Source organism: Channa argus, chromosome 24, assembly GCF_033026475.1.
Source record: "Channa argus isolate prfri chromosome 24, Channa argus male v1.0, whole genome shotgun sequence".
NCBI classification, from domain to species: domain Eukaryota; kingdom Metazoa; phylum Chordata; class Actinopteri; order Anabantiformes; family Channidae; genus Channa; species Channa argus.
In genome coordinates, this window is record NC_090220.1 from 929,302 (window position 1) to 942,500 (window position 13,199).

At 37.7% G+C, this 13,199-nt stretch overlaps 1 protein-coding gene across 6 annotated transcripts in view; it reads left to right on the forward strand.

The window, feature by feature from the left end:
• The window catches only part of LOC137109066 (neurexin-2-like), a 112,714-nt gene that overhangs the window by 52,214 nt on the left and 47,301 nt on the right, over nucleotides 1-13,199 (forward strand). For all 6 annotated transcript variants that reach the window (XM_067494424.1, XM_067494423.1, XM_067494422.1 and 3 more), the window contains 5 exons: nucleotides 2,871-2,990; nucleotides 3,077-3,458; nucleotides 4,373-4,563; nucleotides 5,217-5,390; nucleotides 6,149-6,268. In XM_067494424.1, the coding sequence (XP_067350525.1) occupies nucleotides 2,871-2,990; nucleotides 3,077-3,458; nucleotides 4,373-4,563; nucleotides 5,217-5,390; nucleotides 6,149-6,268 (987 nt within the window). The remainder of the gene's footprint in view (nucleotides 1-2,870; nucleotides 2,991-3,076; nucleotides 3,459-4,372; nucleotides 4,564-5,216; nucleotides 5,391-6,148; nucleotides 6,269-13,199) is intronic.

Below are 13,199 nucleotides of genomic sequence, written 5' to 3' on the forward strand. Positions count from 1 at the left end.
AAGGGAAACCAGTGCAACAATTGTATGTGTTCTCTCCCACACATTTAAAAATTTAAGCACATGTGACAGAAAAGTCAGTAGTCTTCAGTGTGTACTGTCATGTTGTCTTGTGTTAATGTATTGGTTCAAAATGCAGAATTTAAAGCTAGACAGCAAAATCTGTTACAACATATCTACAACAATTGTCTGAACTAAGCAACTGTTATGAGTGGATTACATTGTTTTTCTCTAAACAAGGTGAGTGGTTGTGTACGTGTACGTGTGTGTGTGTGTGTGTGTGTGTGTGCTTGTGTGTGTATGAACCTTCCTATATAGATGGTTAATAAGAAGTGAGATGCGAATTGTGAACCGTTTCATTGACGCAGCTTTTGCATATAAAGTAAAATGTACAGTGTGCTGAAAGACACATTAATATTGTTAGATAATAGCACTAAACTGAATACCATTTGTTTTTGTACACTGTATCTTGCCACCAGCAGATGGCATTGTACCATCATACACTGTGCACAGGAAAGATGTACTGAATGTGCACTTCTCTGCAAAATGAATCGTGCTCCTGATTAGTTGTGCTGTGTGCAAGCTACACCAGTGATTTTTAGGACAGCTTTATACTGCAGATGTGACAATGGCTGGCTTGTTAACAGATTTCATGGTTAATAATAGGGAGGGAGCCAACATTTAGGTTGCAGAATAATCGAAACGACTTAGGCAGCACATAGTTGTGCTATCAATGGGGAGAATTTATCATTTTTTATTACCTTTGTTTTGGGTGTTTAAGGGATTAGCTCACAACTCGATAACGGAATCAAGAATTCAGATTTCTCAGGCAAAGTTTGCTTTGAGTGTTGCAAATTTCTAAAGGAATCTGAGATAGTCCAACTGCAACAGATGCTTGGAAGCTGTCCACAGCTGGATTCACTGTGGGAGTGTAATAGTTGTAAGAACAAACGTTGCTGCACATCTCTACATTCATTATCTGAAGTCTGGGCAATAATGGTACATGGCACAGTTTTTGAAATGAGGCATTTGTTCTCCAGAATTGCAGAATTACCTCAGCATACTTTGATTTAACATACATTACCTACATTAAAAGTCTCAGCTCACCTGTAATGCTGACCTGTATAACCACACAATGGCTTTGAAGTTATCCTTGTTTGAAAATATTAATCATAATCATTTTTACTGAGGCAGAGCCTAAACAAAATAGACCCTTTAAATGTACTCCTTGCTCTCGAGTCACTGGAAGCTGAGCTTGTAAAAAGTGGTACTTTGAAAGAAACTCACATTTCAAAGGGTTTTCAGCCAGATGTCTGTATGAATACATATTATATTCCACCATTTATTGCCATCTGCACTGTTTGAAATAGATCAGAATCCCTGATAACAATCAGCCTGCGCAATCACTTTTACTATGTGAACTCCTTTTTATCAACTGACTGACGATCCATTATAGTCCCCTCTCAACTCAAAGGTTTTTACAGCATTTAGTATTATCAGATGTTTTTGTTATGAAGTATTCCACCAATTTATCATTTTACAGTAACATCGTGACTCAAAATGGACAGTAAGAATAAGCACAAACAGAGCATTTGCTGCAGGCACATACTGTACATTAACAACAATCTAATGTTACCAACAATGCATCTTTTAATCCTGTGATTTCGTACTATATTCTTTTAAATTTAGTAGGAAAATTACCACCTAATCATTCACCTAATAATTTTAATCAGAAATGTTCTTGTGCATTTCTGCAGTCCCTCTATACATTTTTTTAACAAAAGTTGCATGGCTAATATTGTGTCTATGCAATAAAACGCAAGAAAATCCTTCATTTTTCCTGTTTTGTTTTCACTCTGTTTTGGTGCTTGGGTTCAGACGCTGACATTGGATCGCAGGGGGAAGCTCCCCTCTGAGAATCAGAGATAAGATAAATAGTTCCTACTATCTCCTCTTTCATTACAGCAGGCCTTGTCTGCACCTCTGTTTTCATGATAACGATTTACCAGATAAACATTTGTCTTTTCTAAGTGCATCCATCAAATGTAGAAGGAGCAGGATTTGATGGGATTGATCTGTCTGGAGTGTGTAGTCAATATTCAGCAGGTGGTATCATGTAGTGTGCTGTAAAGATACTTGATATGCAGCCTGGACAAAGTCCCTAGTCGGACATTTATTTCCCCGAGGATGAAACAGTGAAGTGTTAGGAAACCCGCTGATGTTTTCCATTTATTGCCCTCTGTACGTCCCCTGTAATTCTCCTGCACCCTGAGCTCAATTAGACAGACAAACCCCTAAAGGCGCAGTCAGCTTAGGCATGGCCAATTAGTTTCCCAAGCGATGTCAGAACTCCTTTGAACTGCCTTGTCGGCCTGTTGCATAGGCGCTGATTTGGGATGACGGTGCTGCAGTGGCAAGCTTCTGCACTGTGACCTATTTTGAAACCAATGAAAAAACAGAGTGTAGTGCAGGAAATTCTGAAACTTAAAGCTGTTTGTTTGGGCCAAGCTTCCAGATAATACATGGCATGTTTCCTTAGTAGACACCAATCAAATGACTCTAAAAAAGAGAAAGCATTCATCATGCTGTTTCACTGCAAAAAACATTTTACACAGTCAGTCTCATGGAGAGTAGGGCTACAATACAGCTACGATTGCCATTTACTTGTCACATTTCTTCTATGACTTTGCATTGAGTCAATGAAAATTATTGGTTTCAGGTAAATGTTGGTGGCTGTATGTTTGAGTGATTCTGTAAATGAATGGATGTTTGGACCCTGAGGAGTGAGTGCTTCTTGTGTTGACAGCTTTGTTGGGCAAAGTGTACTGGAGCTGATTTGGTATGATTGTCACTTGATGCTTTCCTCCTCCTAGGCAAGGGACCAGAGATACTCCTCGTAGGCGAGAAGCTGAATGACAATGAGTGGCACACAGTGAAGGTGGTGCGGCGTGGGAAGAACTTGCAGCTCTCTGTGGATAATGTGACTGTGGAAGGTACAGTAGAAATAAAGGTGCTATGGTGACAAAGGTAACAATATTCAGAGCTATTTGCAATTTAATCAGCCTTTCTTTCTCCTTAGGCCACATGACTGGCGCCCACACTCGACTGGAGTTCAACAACATTGAGACGGGAATCATGACAGAGCGGCGTTTCATCTCAGTGATGCCTTCCAACTTCATCGGCCATCTGCAAGCTCTATCCTTCAACGGGATGATATATTTGGATCAGTGCAAGAACGGAGATATTTCATACTGCGAGCTGAATGCTCGATTTGGCATGAGGCACATTGTGGCCAATCCTGTAACTTTTCTAACCCAAGCCAGCTACTTGGCCTTTTCTACCCTACAGGCCTATGCCTCCATGCATCTCTTTTTCCAGTTCAAGACCACTAGTCCTGATGGCCTGATTCTTTACAACTCTGGAGATGGTAGTGACTTTATCATGGTGGAGCTGGTCAAAGGGTAAGTGCTAAGGTGGCTGGACTAACCTATAATCTGCAAACAGTGTATATAGGCATGGACCAGGGAACAATAGAAAAGGGCATTTCAGACAGGAACAAAGTATTAATTCCGTATGTTACTTATGTATTGTTATTTATTTCAGTGTCAAAATATTTGTCTTATACATAGAGAGTGTATGATGGTTATGACCAGCTTTGACAACTTGACTCTGTCACAAATATACTCCCCATGTTTTATTCATTGAAAATAACTTTTGTTACAAACGGAATAGCAGAGAAAGGTTGTCGAAACAGAGCACGAAAACAACAATTGTAGCTTCCCACTGCCAAACCTTGCACAGACTTTCTCCACAGTAAGCAATTAGTCAGCAGGAGGCATTGTTCAGCTCTGGAGCCTGCAGCAGAAGCTCCCACTGACAACACAGACGAAAAATGGCTTCCAACATTTTTGTCATAGTTTTCAGGCTGCTCATTGCTATCCATGAAGTGTAGCAGTTTTGTCAAGGATGTTGCTTAGCTTTGATTCAACAGTGCACTGTCTGCTGGTCACATTCAGTGACTGCAGGCCTCAAGTCTTACCATGTGTAAATATATTGAGTCACTGTTATTAATTTGTTTGTTTTATTTATCTATTTATTTACTTATTTATTTTTGTCCTTTTGGCTTATCCCGTGAGTTCAGGGAGGCCACAGTGGATCATTGTCCTTAGTGTATCACTAAACAGACTAAAAGACAGCAGTTCACAGCTGCAAGGCCATGCTCACTATTGGAATAATATGAAATATGCAATAATCACATAACAATGTATGTAAAGTACAGGACATTTAATAGGGTTGAAATATATAATTACCAAAAAATATCGTTGTTGCTCATCATACAAAATACTGAATGCATGCTTCTGCAATGTCCTTATAGGTACATTCATTACGTTTTTGACTTGGGAAACGGGCCGTCGTTAATGAAGGGAAACTCTGACAAGCCAATCAATGACAACCAGTGGCACAATGTGTTGATCTCCCGTGACAACAACAATGTGCATATTCTTAAGATTGATTCCCGCACTGTCACCCAACACACCAATGGAGCCCGCAACCTGGATTTGAAGGGTAACTCATGAGAACATCAATAGTGTTTTATTGGAGATTCTGATAATTATTATAATTTTCACACTAACTCTAAAATTTGCATTTGCACACTTGCTGTGTCTGCTGTTCAAAATAAATTGTATTCAATACTGTTTGCACTACTTGATGACAAAACTATTTTTAATGCCATTATAGTACCAGACACACCAACAAGACCAGCTTAGAATTGAAACTCTGTTTTCTGAGTTCCAACAAATTGTCAAAAAATAACTTGGATGTTTATCACTGAGGCCACTGAACGAGTTGAGGTGTTTCTACATTTTTTGGCCGTTCTGAGGCACCAAAATATTAGAAACACGCCAGAATATAATGCATTCTTATCCAAAACTTCTATCTACAGTGCCTTAAAAAACATAATGAAATATCTACTGTACCACATAAAAAACCTCCATGACAGTGGTTCAGTGATTCAAGAACTAAAGTAAATTTTATGACATAACAGTTGTTAACTTGTACAGGTGTAAAATTATATAGGTGTAAAATCAGTACTTTTGCAATGTTTATTCTTCTACTGATTGTGTATTGTCAGTGTATTCAGCTTTTTTAAAGCACATTCAACAACACGGACTTGGTTGGGGTTAGGTTACATAATTTTACAGAGGATTATCTTACAGGGGAGCTGTACATTGGCGGTGTTGGGAAGAGCACATACAGCAGCCTGCCGAGGTTAATAGCATCCCGGGAAGGATACAAGGGCTGCCTGGCCTCGGTAGACTTGAATGGAAGACTCCCTGACCTGCTGGCAGATGCCCTACACAAGGTGGGAGAGGTGGAGCGAGGCTGTGGAGGTGAGGAAGCATGAAACCCCTGTGAATCATTCCAGTAGTCTGATTTCCCAATATTTCCAACTATTTCCAACAGTTGTCAGGGCAGAAGTGAAGCCTCAGACTGCTCACTGTGAACTAATTACACATCATTTGTTAATGTATTAAAGGTGTTTGTTAAATGTTTTATTATATCTGTCCAATTAATATATTCTGTGGTTTCATTATTCCTGATTATACATGCCAACCATAATAATATCAGTGTGGAGTCAAGAAATCCAGCTGCTTTTGTTGAGTTCTAATCAAACAAGAAAGTGCTCAGTAAAGCGTAGAATTCTGCCGAGGCTTAATAATCTGAAATGGTCTCCCCAGGTAGCCATTACTTGTACAGGAAATGGTGCACTGTTTATGACAGAATAGTTATATAAGTGTACCCAAAGTTTGGCCTGAGGTGGGCAGGTAAAGGTCACGGAGTCTGAAATCAAAAGGAATCGTCCTCTTTCTAGGTATGAATGTAAAAAAGTCAATGCTGCACCATATAGTTTTTTGAAACTTTCTGTGTCTTAAGGTTTCTAAAGTGTGTGATTGCCAACTGGAAATTTCTAACCTGTCTAGTTATTACTTTAAACGGATATGGTTGTCTGCTGCAACTCTTGAATGACTGTAGATTATATGTACAGTAACAAATAATTTTCACACCAATGTTTCTGGGCAAAGATGAATGGTTTAAGTCCTCTAATGAAAAGAAAGCACCTGGTAAATATGCTGACAACACCCTTCAGGTCCCAGCACCACCTGCACTGAGGACTCCTGCAACCACCAGGGAGTGTGTCTGCAGCTGTGGGAGGGCTTCTCCTGTGACTGCACCATGACCACCTACGGGGGGCCGTTCTGCAATGACCGTGAGTAAAGATGTACTGAACCTGAATAAACAGAAATGTTAGTAAAGTCTACTTAACTCAAGAGAAATGTTCTGTTGGTCAGCGCAGACCAAATTAGCATACTGATCAAATCCTACAGTTAAATTACCTGTAAAATAAGAAATATTGCAACAATGAAAAAGACCTTACTGTGAGATTCAGTGTGCTGTGTTAAAGTCTATAACAATGTGCCATGGCAGATGTTTTTCTAGGTTACATAAAAATGTGGCCTATTTGAGCCACCCAGTGTGTTTTGGAGCCTGCTGGTAATCGCTTTGCCAATCTGTCATGACTGCTGGGGAAAATACCATTCCCAGAATTTGAACTGAAATCAAACAAGTCTCATTTTATCGTCAAGGAAATGCTTTTCTATAGTAATCTAGTGGTTCCCAACCTTTTTTTTATTGACATTGTTTTAGATTTTTTTATTTATTTTTTTCCGTTCTTGGATTATTTCCTTTGAATGATTTTTGAGCTCTGAAGAGGTGACCACACAAAGGAAGGTACTGTATTTAGCTAAAAAGTCAAAAGTTAAAGGGGTTCTAAAATAATGTCTTTGTTTGATGATTTGTTTGGGGCAAACCTTTGGGATTAATCTGGGCTTTCAACTACAGAACCACACTAAGTAACAGTCAAAATAGAGATGATTCTCACTGTGATTGCTGTGTGTTTCAAGTTCATTTTTATAATATATGCAAATTCATTGAAATCAGTTGGTGTCTCAAAGAAAGAGAATGAACTAAGATGTAGTGATATTTTGTTGCACTGTTTGGAGGAGCAGTTAAATTATTCTTTGAAAATAATCTGGAAGTTAAGAGACTGCATAACCTACTGTAGATGTATTTACAGTACTCCACAGTTATCTACATTAGCCAGAAATCCCCCATCTGCTTTTTTCCAGTGTTACAAACTTGCACAGCTAAATGAGGTTGCTGCTGTAATCGATTGATCTGACCTAAGAATCAATAGTTTGTCCTCTGTAGTCTTCATCTATTACATCCTGTCTTGTTCCAAGACTTTGCACCTGGATAGAATGTACATTATGCTGCTCAAGTTGTTTTTTTGCTTTCTACACAACGTAGCACAACACAATACACTGGATAATACAGGGAAGATACACTAGCTTACAGATCTTTTTTGCACATACTGGTTACAACTACATTGTAACAGTGGCCTGGTGGTTCAGTGGGTTGGGATACAGAAGGTGTGGCCCCGCCACCCTGGTGCCGGTGCGGACACCGGATAAAATGGGAGGATTGCGGCAGGAAGGGAATCCAACATAAAAACTCATGTCAAATCAAGACTTTCCGCTGTGGCGACCCCTGAAGGGTCAAGCCATAAGCTGTTGATTTTTTTTTTTTTTTTTGGTTAAAACTACATTTTAACATAACAAATACAATTTAGTCTGAGAAAAATAGCTGCTTTAGCACATAGCATTAGCACTTAGCATTACAACTATAAAATTGCAACTTAACATGTTGACATTTATTGTTGTTACAGTAGCAAGTACCAATTTGTTTTTATTTTGTTTTATGGACAATATTGTGACTTGCACATTCATCATACACCATACTAATTTGTTAGGGCACATAAAATAGGACTTTTATCACTGAAAATGTTGGCAGCAAGTTAACAGTTTTGTAAGCTGCAGTTTAACAAAGGAAATCAAGAAACTAAACATATGTTGCTATTTATTAAAGTTTATCTTTTATTAAAACTTTAAGAGAAGGATTAAACAATATGAGTTGAACAACACAATCATACATTCAACCACACTATAAAACAGCAACCAACATCTTAAGAAAAGAAACTTCTCTTTTAATTTCTGTATTTTCTGTAATTGCTGCTAGCCTGATGCACATCACATCAACTAAACTAGAGTTTCAAATGGCTGCCTAAGGCTAAACTTTCATAGCACTCTGTCTAACAAGTGTTGCAGACATGAATGTAGTTACAGTAATATTTGGTTACCAGAGATGGAGGCAATATTTTGCAGTTGAAGCAATATTGCATGGACAAGAGCTGTCAACATATTTCAGGTTTTCTATTTTATATGCCCCCCAAAAAAAGATTTAATTATATTTAATTGACTATTTTTGTATGAAATGTGTTTCCGTACACATAAAAGAATGACACACTGGTGTCAGTCCACGCAATTTTAGGTGAAACTGACATATTCCTGCACACATTGATATTGAAACAATAATATCAAGAACAACATTTTCACGGAAAATACAATTAATTGTAGCACTTTTGGTTTTCATCTAGCAGTGTTCAGGGAAGACACTCAATCATGCGGGTGGTAAATGGGATGGCTGACCAATATCAAAGGTCAAACCAATACATCAGTTCGACTCGGAGGAAATAACAAGCCTTGTGCTTCACATTGAGCCATTATTGAAGTCATTAAAACAAATAGAAAATGTGACACTAATGTGAAAACACAAATATGTAGACAATGCTTTTGTAAGTATCAGTATTTGTTAGTAAAGACATCCTCATTCATTCTCCAATCTGTGGCTATTTACATCTCCCCAACATTGAAGCCACAAAGATAATCTGCTTTACATCTGGATACTTGTCCAGAATTCCAAAAGACCAGCATTGAAAAGAAGTGACGAGCTACTGATTCTGATTCTGGGAGTTCAAAACTCTAACATGATAATTTACAAAGTAGAAGTGAATCTCGTTAAATGACTAAGATTGCTTAGTTGGTGTGAGCCTCAGTCCATTTCTATTCATATACAGAGGGGTATTTACCAAGTATGCTGCAGACATCTGTGCTAATTACCTCTAGGTCATCGAGATATATATTAATGCTCTGAGCTCAATTTCCAAAGCTTCCTTCTGTAAACATATGAACAGTGTAATTATTGTTTAACCTCTGCAATTAAATATGATTGTGTTGGCATATTGATTACCTCTGTGTGTGCGTGTGTTAGTGTCTGTGTGCTTGCAAATTTACATTAGTGTGTCTGTTTGACTGTGCACATATGTTCAATCTAACGCAAATACCGATACTATTCCTGTTATAATGAACACAAATACAGTTATTCACTTACAGTAGCTTCTCTTTAGCCCCTCTATAACAATGACAACCATTGTGACAATGTGTTACTTTGACTCTGAGACTGCGGTAAAAGGCACAATAGGAAACCACTGGTGTGACAAAAATGTTTTGGCGGCCTTTTCTCTAATCACAACATGTTCTGTATACTCCCCGCATCCCAACCATTTGAGTTCACCTTGATAAATACAAGACATTTCACTTGACCCAGCTTTGCATAACCACAGTGCTCGTATCCGTCAGCTCTCTGCAGACTGGAACCCACCGCCACTATTTATTTGTTAGTCAACATATCCTTTGAATTGTTTAATTCCCACTGAGGTAAGGCAGACTGTAAATTGAGCCTGTAGCCTGCAGGCATGCAGGCAAGGTACAGTAACACAGCCCTAGACAGCAGCTGTCTTCTTTTCCTATTTGAAATGCCAGTTAGCAAGCATTGTATCTAACTTTTATTTTATTTGTGTCAAATCCATAATAGGTTTTCATTTCCCCAGAAGAGCTGGGTTTGATTTGCATTATCCAGCAGAAGTTGTATATGTCAAAGGATTATACACTGTTGGACATATACGAAAGCTTTGTGTAATCCTGTACACGGATTATATGTTCAATTGCAAGATGTAGCAAAGTGTAGTTCATATTTCTCTTCTCAGTTACAAATATGATAAGCTTTTAAAGATGATATATCATAATATATAATAAACAACATAACTGAAAACGTTTATGAAAGTGTGAAGTCTATTATAAAGTATAACAAAACCTTACTATCAGTCCTCATGTATATGCCATGTGTATTTTCACCTTTCATTTAGGTGAAGTTAGGACTCAAGAAAATGTATTTACATTTTATACTGTAGTGAGACACATCTGAGTTTAACCAGTGTGAAGTCAGTGGTCTAGACTATCTAGGATCACGCTTGTCCATAGGACACTTGGTCTATTAGTAATTGCACCATCCTTTATTGCCTTGTAATTTTACTAAACATTAAGGCAACTGACTTTGCAGACTTGCTGCAAGTAGAACTAATGGATATATTGTATATGCTCTGTATTTTATTTCGGCTGGTTTCTGATTAGAACTTGCTAAAGAGGCCATGTTAAGAGAGCAAATATGAGCAATTAGAGATGCATAGTGGTAGAGCAGCACGTGTTTCACAGTCCCAACCACTTAAACAACAAGTTCAGTGAAATTGTTTAAATTATTCAAATTAATTGACCCGTTGGAAAACTGCATGTTAGTCTGTTGACATTGTCCTCCAAATTGTTCATGTGCCTTGGTTAGGCACCTATAATTGGCAGCGTTTCATGAATGTAGGGCTTGTTATGAAAGAGGCCTTAACCTTCAACTGACACTCTACAATTAAGCATAAGTCCGGCCTGATACTCTTTCTTCTGCCAAAGCAAGCATCTAGCAACTAAACCTCAGAGCCATCTCCTTATAAGTTAGAAACACACTCATAGCTAAGTGCAGGTCATTTCAGACCACTTACAGACGAGGACTCCATCAAAGTCAATTTACTCTCATAATTTTTCCTAACTTTATTGCTAAAGCCATTGTCTCTCCTTTCACAGAGACAATGTTATATATACACAGTATCTCCATGATTTCAGTCAACATGGCTGAATGCACGCATGCATTTGAAAACTCTACACAAAATGAATATATCCCTTTTTGGGTCCATGTACAGTACTTTGAATCCCTATTGAAACCAGCTTCTATTTCCCTCTTATATGTTTTGTAGTATCAAGTGATAGAGTTATGTATAAAAATCATATAACAATTTGTGACAGACAGGATATTCTTTCTATGTCCAATGATATGCTATATACTTGAATAATTCATGCAAATAGAAATCTTGTACACTCAGTCAGCATGTTGCTGGTCCTTAGATTGTATTTTGATTTAAAATAGATTTTTCCCTTAATTTCCAACACCATTATTTTATCTACATGATTTTACAGCTTTGCTTAACAGAGAGACAGTGTATCCCATAAATGATCTTCCACTGCCAAATCTCAGCTCTGCGTGAGTCATATGGATAGTCTGAGCCTAAGACTGCTGGCACAGCTCCCCACAGCTCCATTACAGAGGTAAGAGAAGCCTGAGCATTGTGTAACTGACTGGCAGAGCTTATGGGGTTATAAAATTTAACCTGCAACTTACAGGAAGCATTGGTTTAGTCTTTCTCTTTCTTTGCCAAAATCACCATGATACAGGACAATGTCTGACCACTCAGAGCATTTTTACAGTTTTTACTGTCTTAGGGATAAATGGAAAATTTTGACATTTACATAGATGTGAAAAGAAGTTTAGCACCTGAGGGTATAAAGCCCCCTTTGACTTATTTTTGCTTCTCTGTCCTTGCAGTTTCTCACATTAAAAGTGTCTTTGTTATCCTATGTGTTGTATTTTAAGGGGGTTTTCGCTGAAGGGAAGAAATACGCAACAAAAACACTAGTATTTGACTTAATCACTAATTTTGTAATATTATTTTATAATATCATATAATATAGTATATTATGATATTACTAGTTATTAGGTTATTTTTAGTAATGATTGATATGTCACTATGTTGACAGACACTGTTGACAACACTGATATGCTGACTCACACTGTTTATTAAGGTGTTAAGCAATTAATTTTGTAGTAGAAAGACTGATGACACTGTCACCAACTGTGCACACAAGAATTTGACAAGACACTAAATATGAGTTCATATGATCCAATTATTTTTGACGAATGGCAATGGTGGGGCCCTACCACAGGAAACAGGATTACTGAAATAGCTTGCTTCCACCAATTTACTAACCTGAAACAATCACATTTGCAGTTATTTTTGCTTGGTAACGGAGCGTAGCACACAGCAGGCACAAAGGTCAACATATTTCTCTTTCCTTTCAGAATTCTTTTTCTTCAAGTATGCAAGGATGCTATTACTATATCACACTATGTAATCATTACTTGTTGAGATAAAATACTAACTGGTACCTTAGACAGTGGTAATGGTGCTGCCATGGCTAGGCTTGCTAGACCTTGTAACCCAGTGTCTGTTCTTTTGCCAGTGGATGTCTACTCAGATGGAAATGCTAGAAATGCTCAATTTTCTGTAAACCTTACTATATTAGTGTTCCTCCTGCTCCGTATAGTATTCAGAATAGATATTCAAAAAGTGATATATTAGGCATAAAAGCCATCAGGGTGAAGATGGGGTGGCCGGTTGGGTCAATAAATACCGGATCTTCCAATAAGAGAATAAAGTTTTATTCCAGTGTGAATGTATCTTATATATGCTTTATTTGTATTAATGGCTCCTACATGTACAAATTACCCTATGATTGCTGCATTGCATAGGAAAGCTCTTGATGTATCCTGGGATAGCAATGCTACTATACTGTAATTTCCAATGAGTTAGGTTATATCTTTTACTCTTTTCACTGTAATTATTAGGTAAGATTATGAAGTATGTGTTTAATTTACAATATTGGCAATAGCTAACAAATCTGTGAGTCATTCCACCACTATGGTCTAAACTGATGGATTGACATCATTAGGTCAAACCGTTATTGTGGGTGTGGACATATGTTGTTATTTTAAGGAATAATATAGGTTAATGTTTTTCACTGCAGGCAGCGTAAGTACCCAGTGCCTTAATGTTCTCATTAGTCTCAAGAATGTACATCATCGGTAATCAGTTATTTATTTTTTAGAACTAAACCTGCTCAATATTGAAAGCCATTAGACGTTGTTTCCATAACTTCTTGCAACCTTTAGGAAAAGTGTCACACATCAGATTAATTTAATGCAAGCTGATAGCTCATTAGAATGCAAACAGACATGGGTTGTGAAAA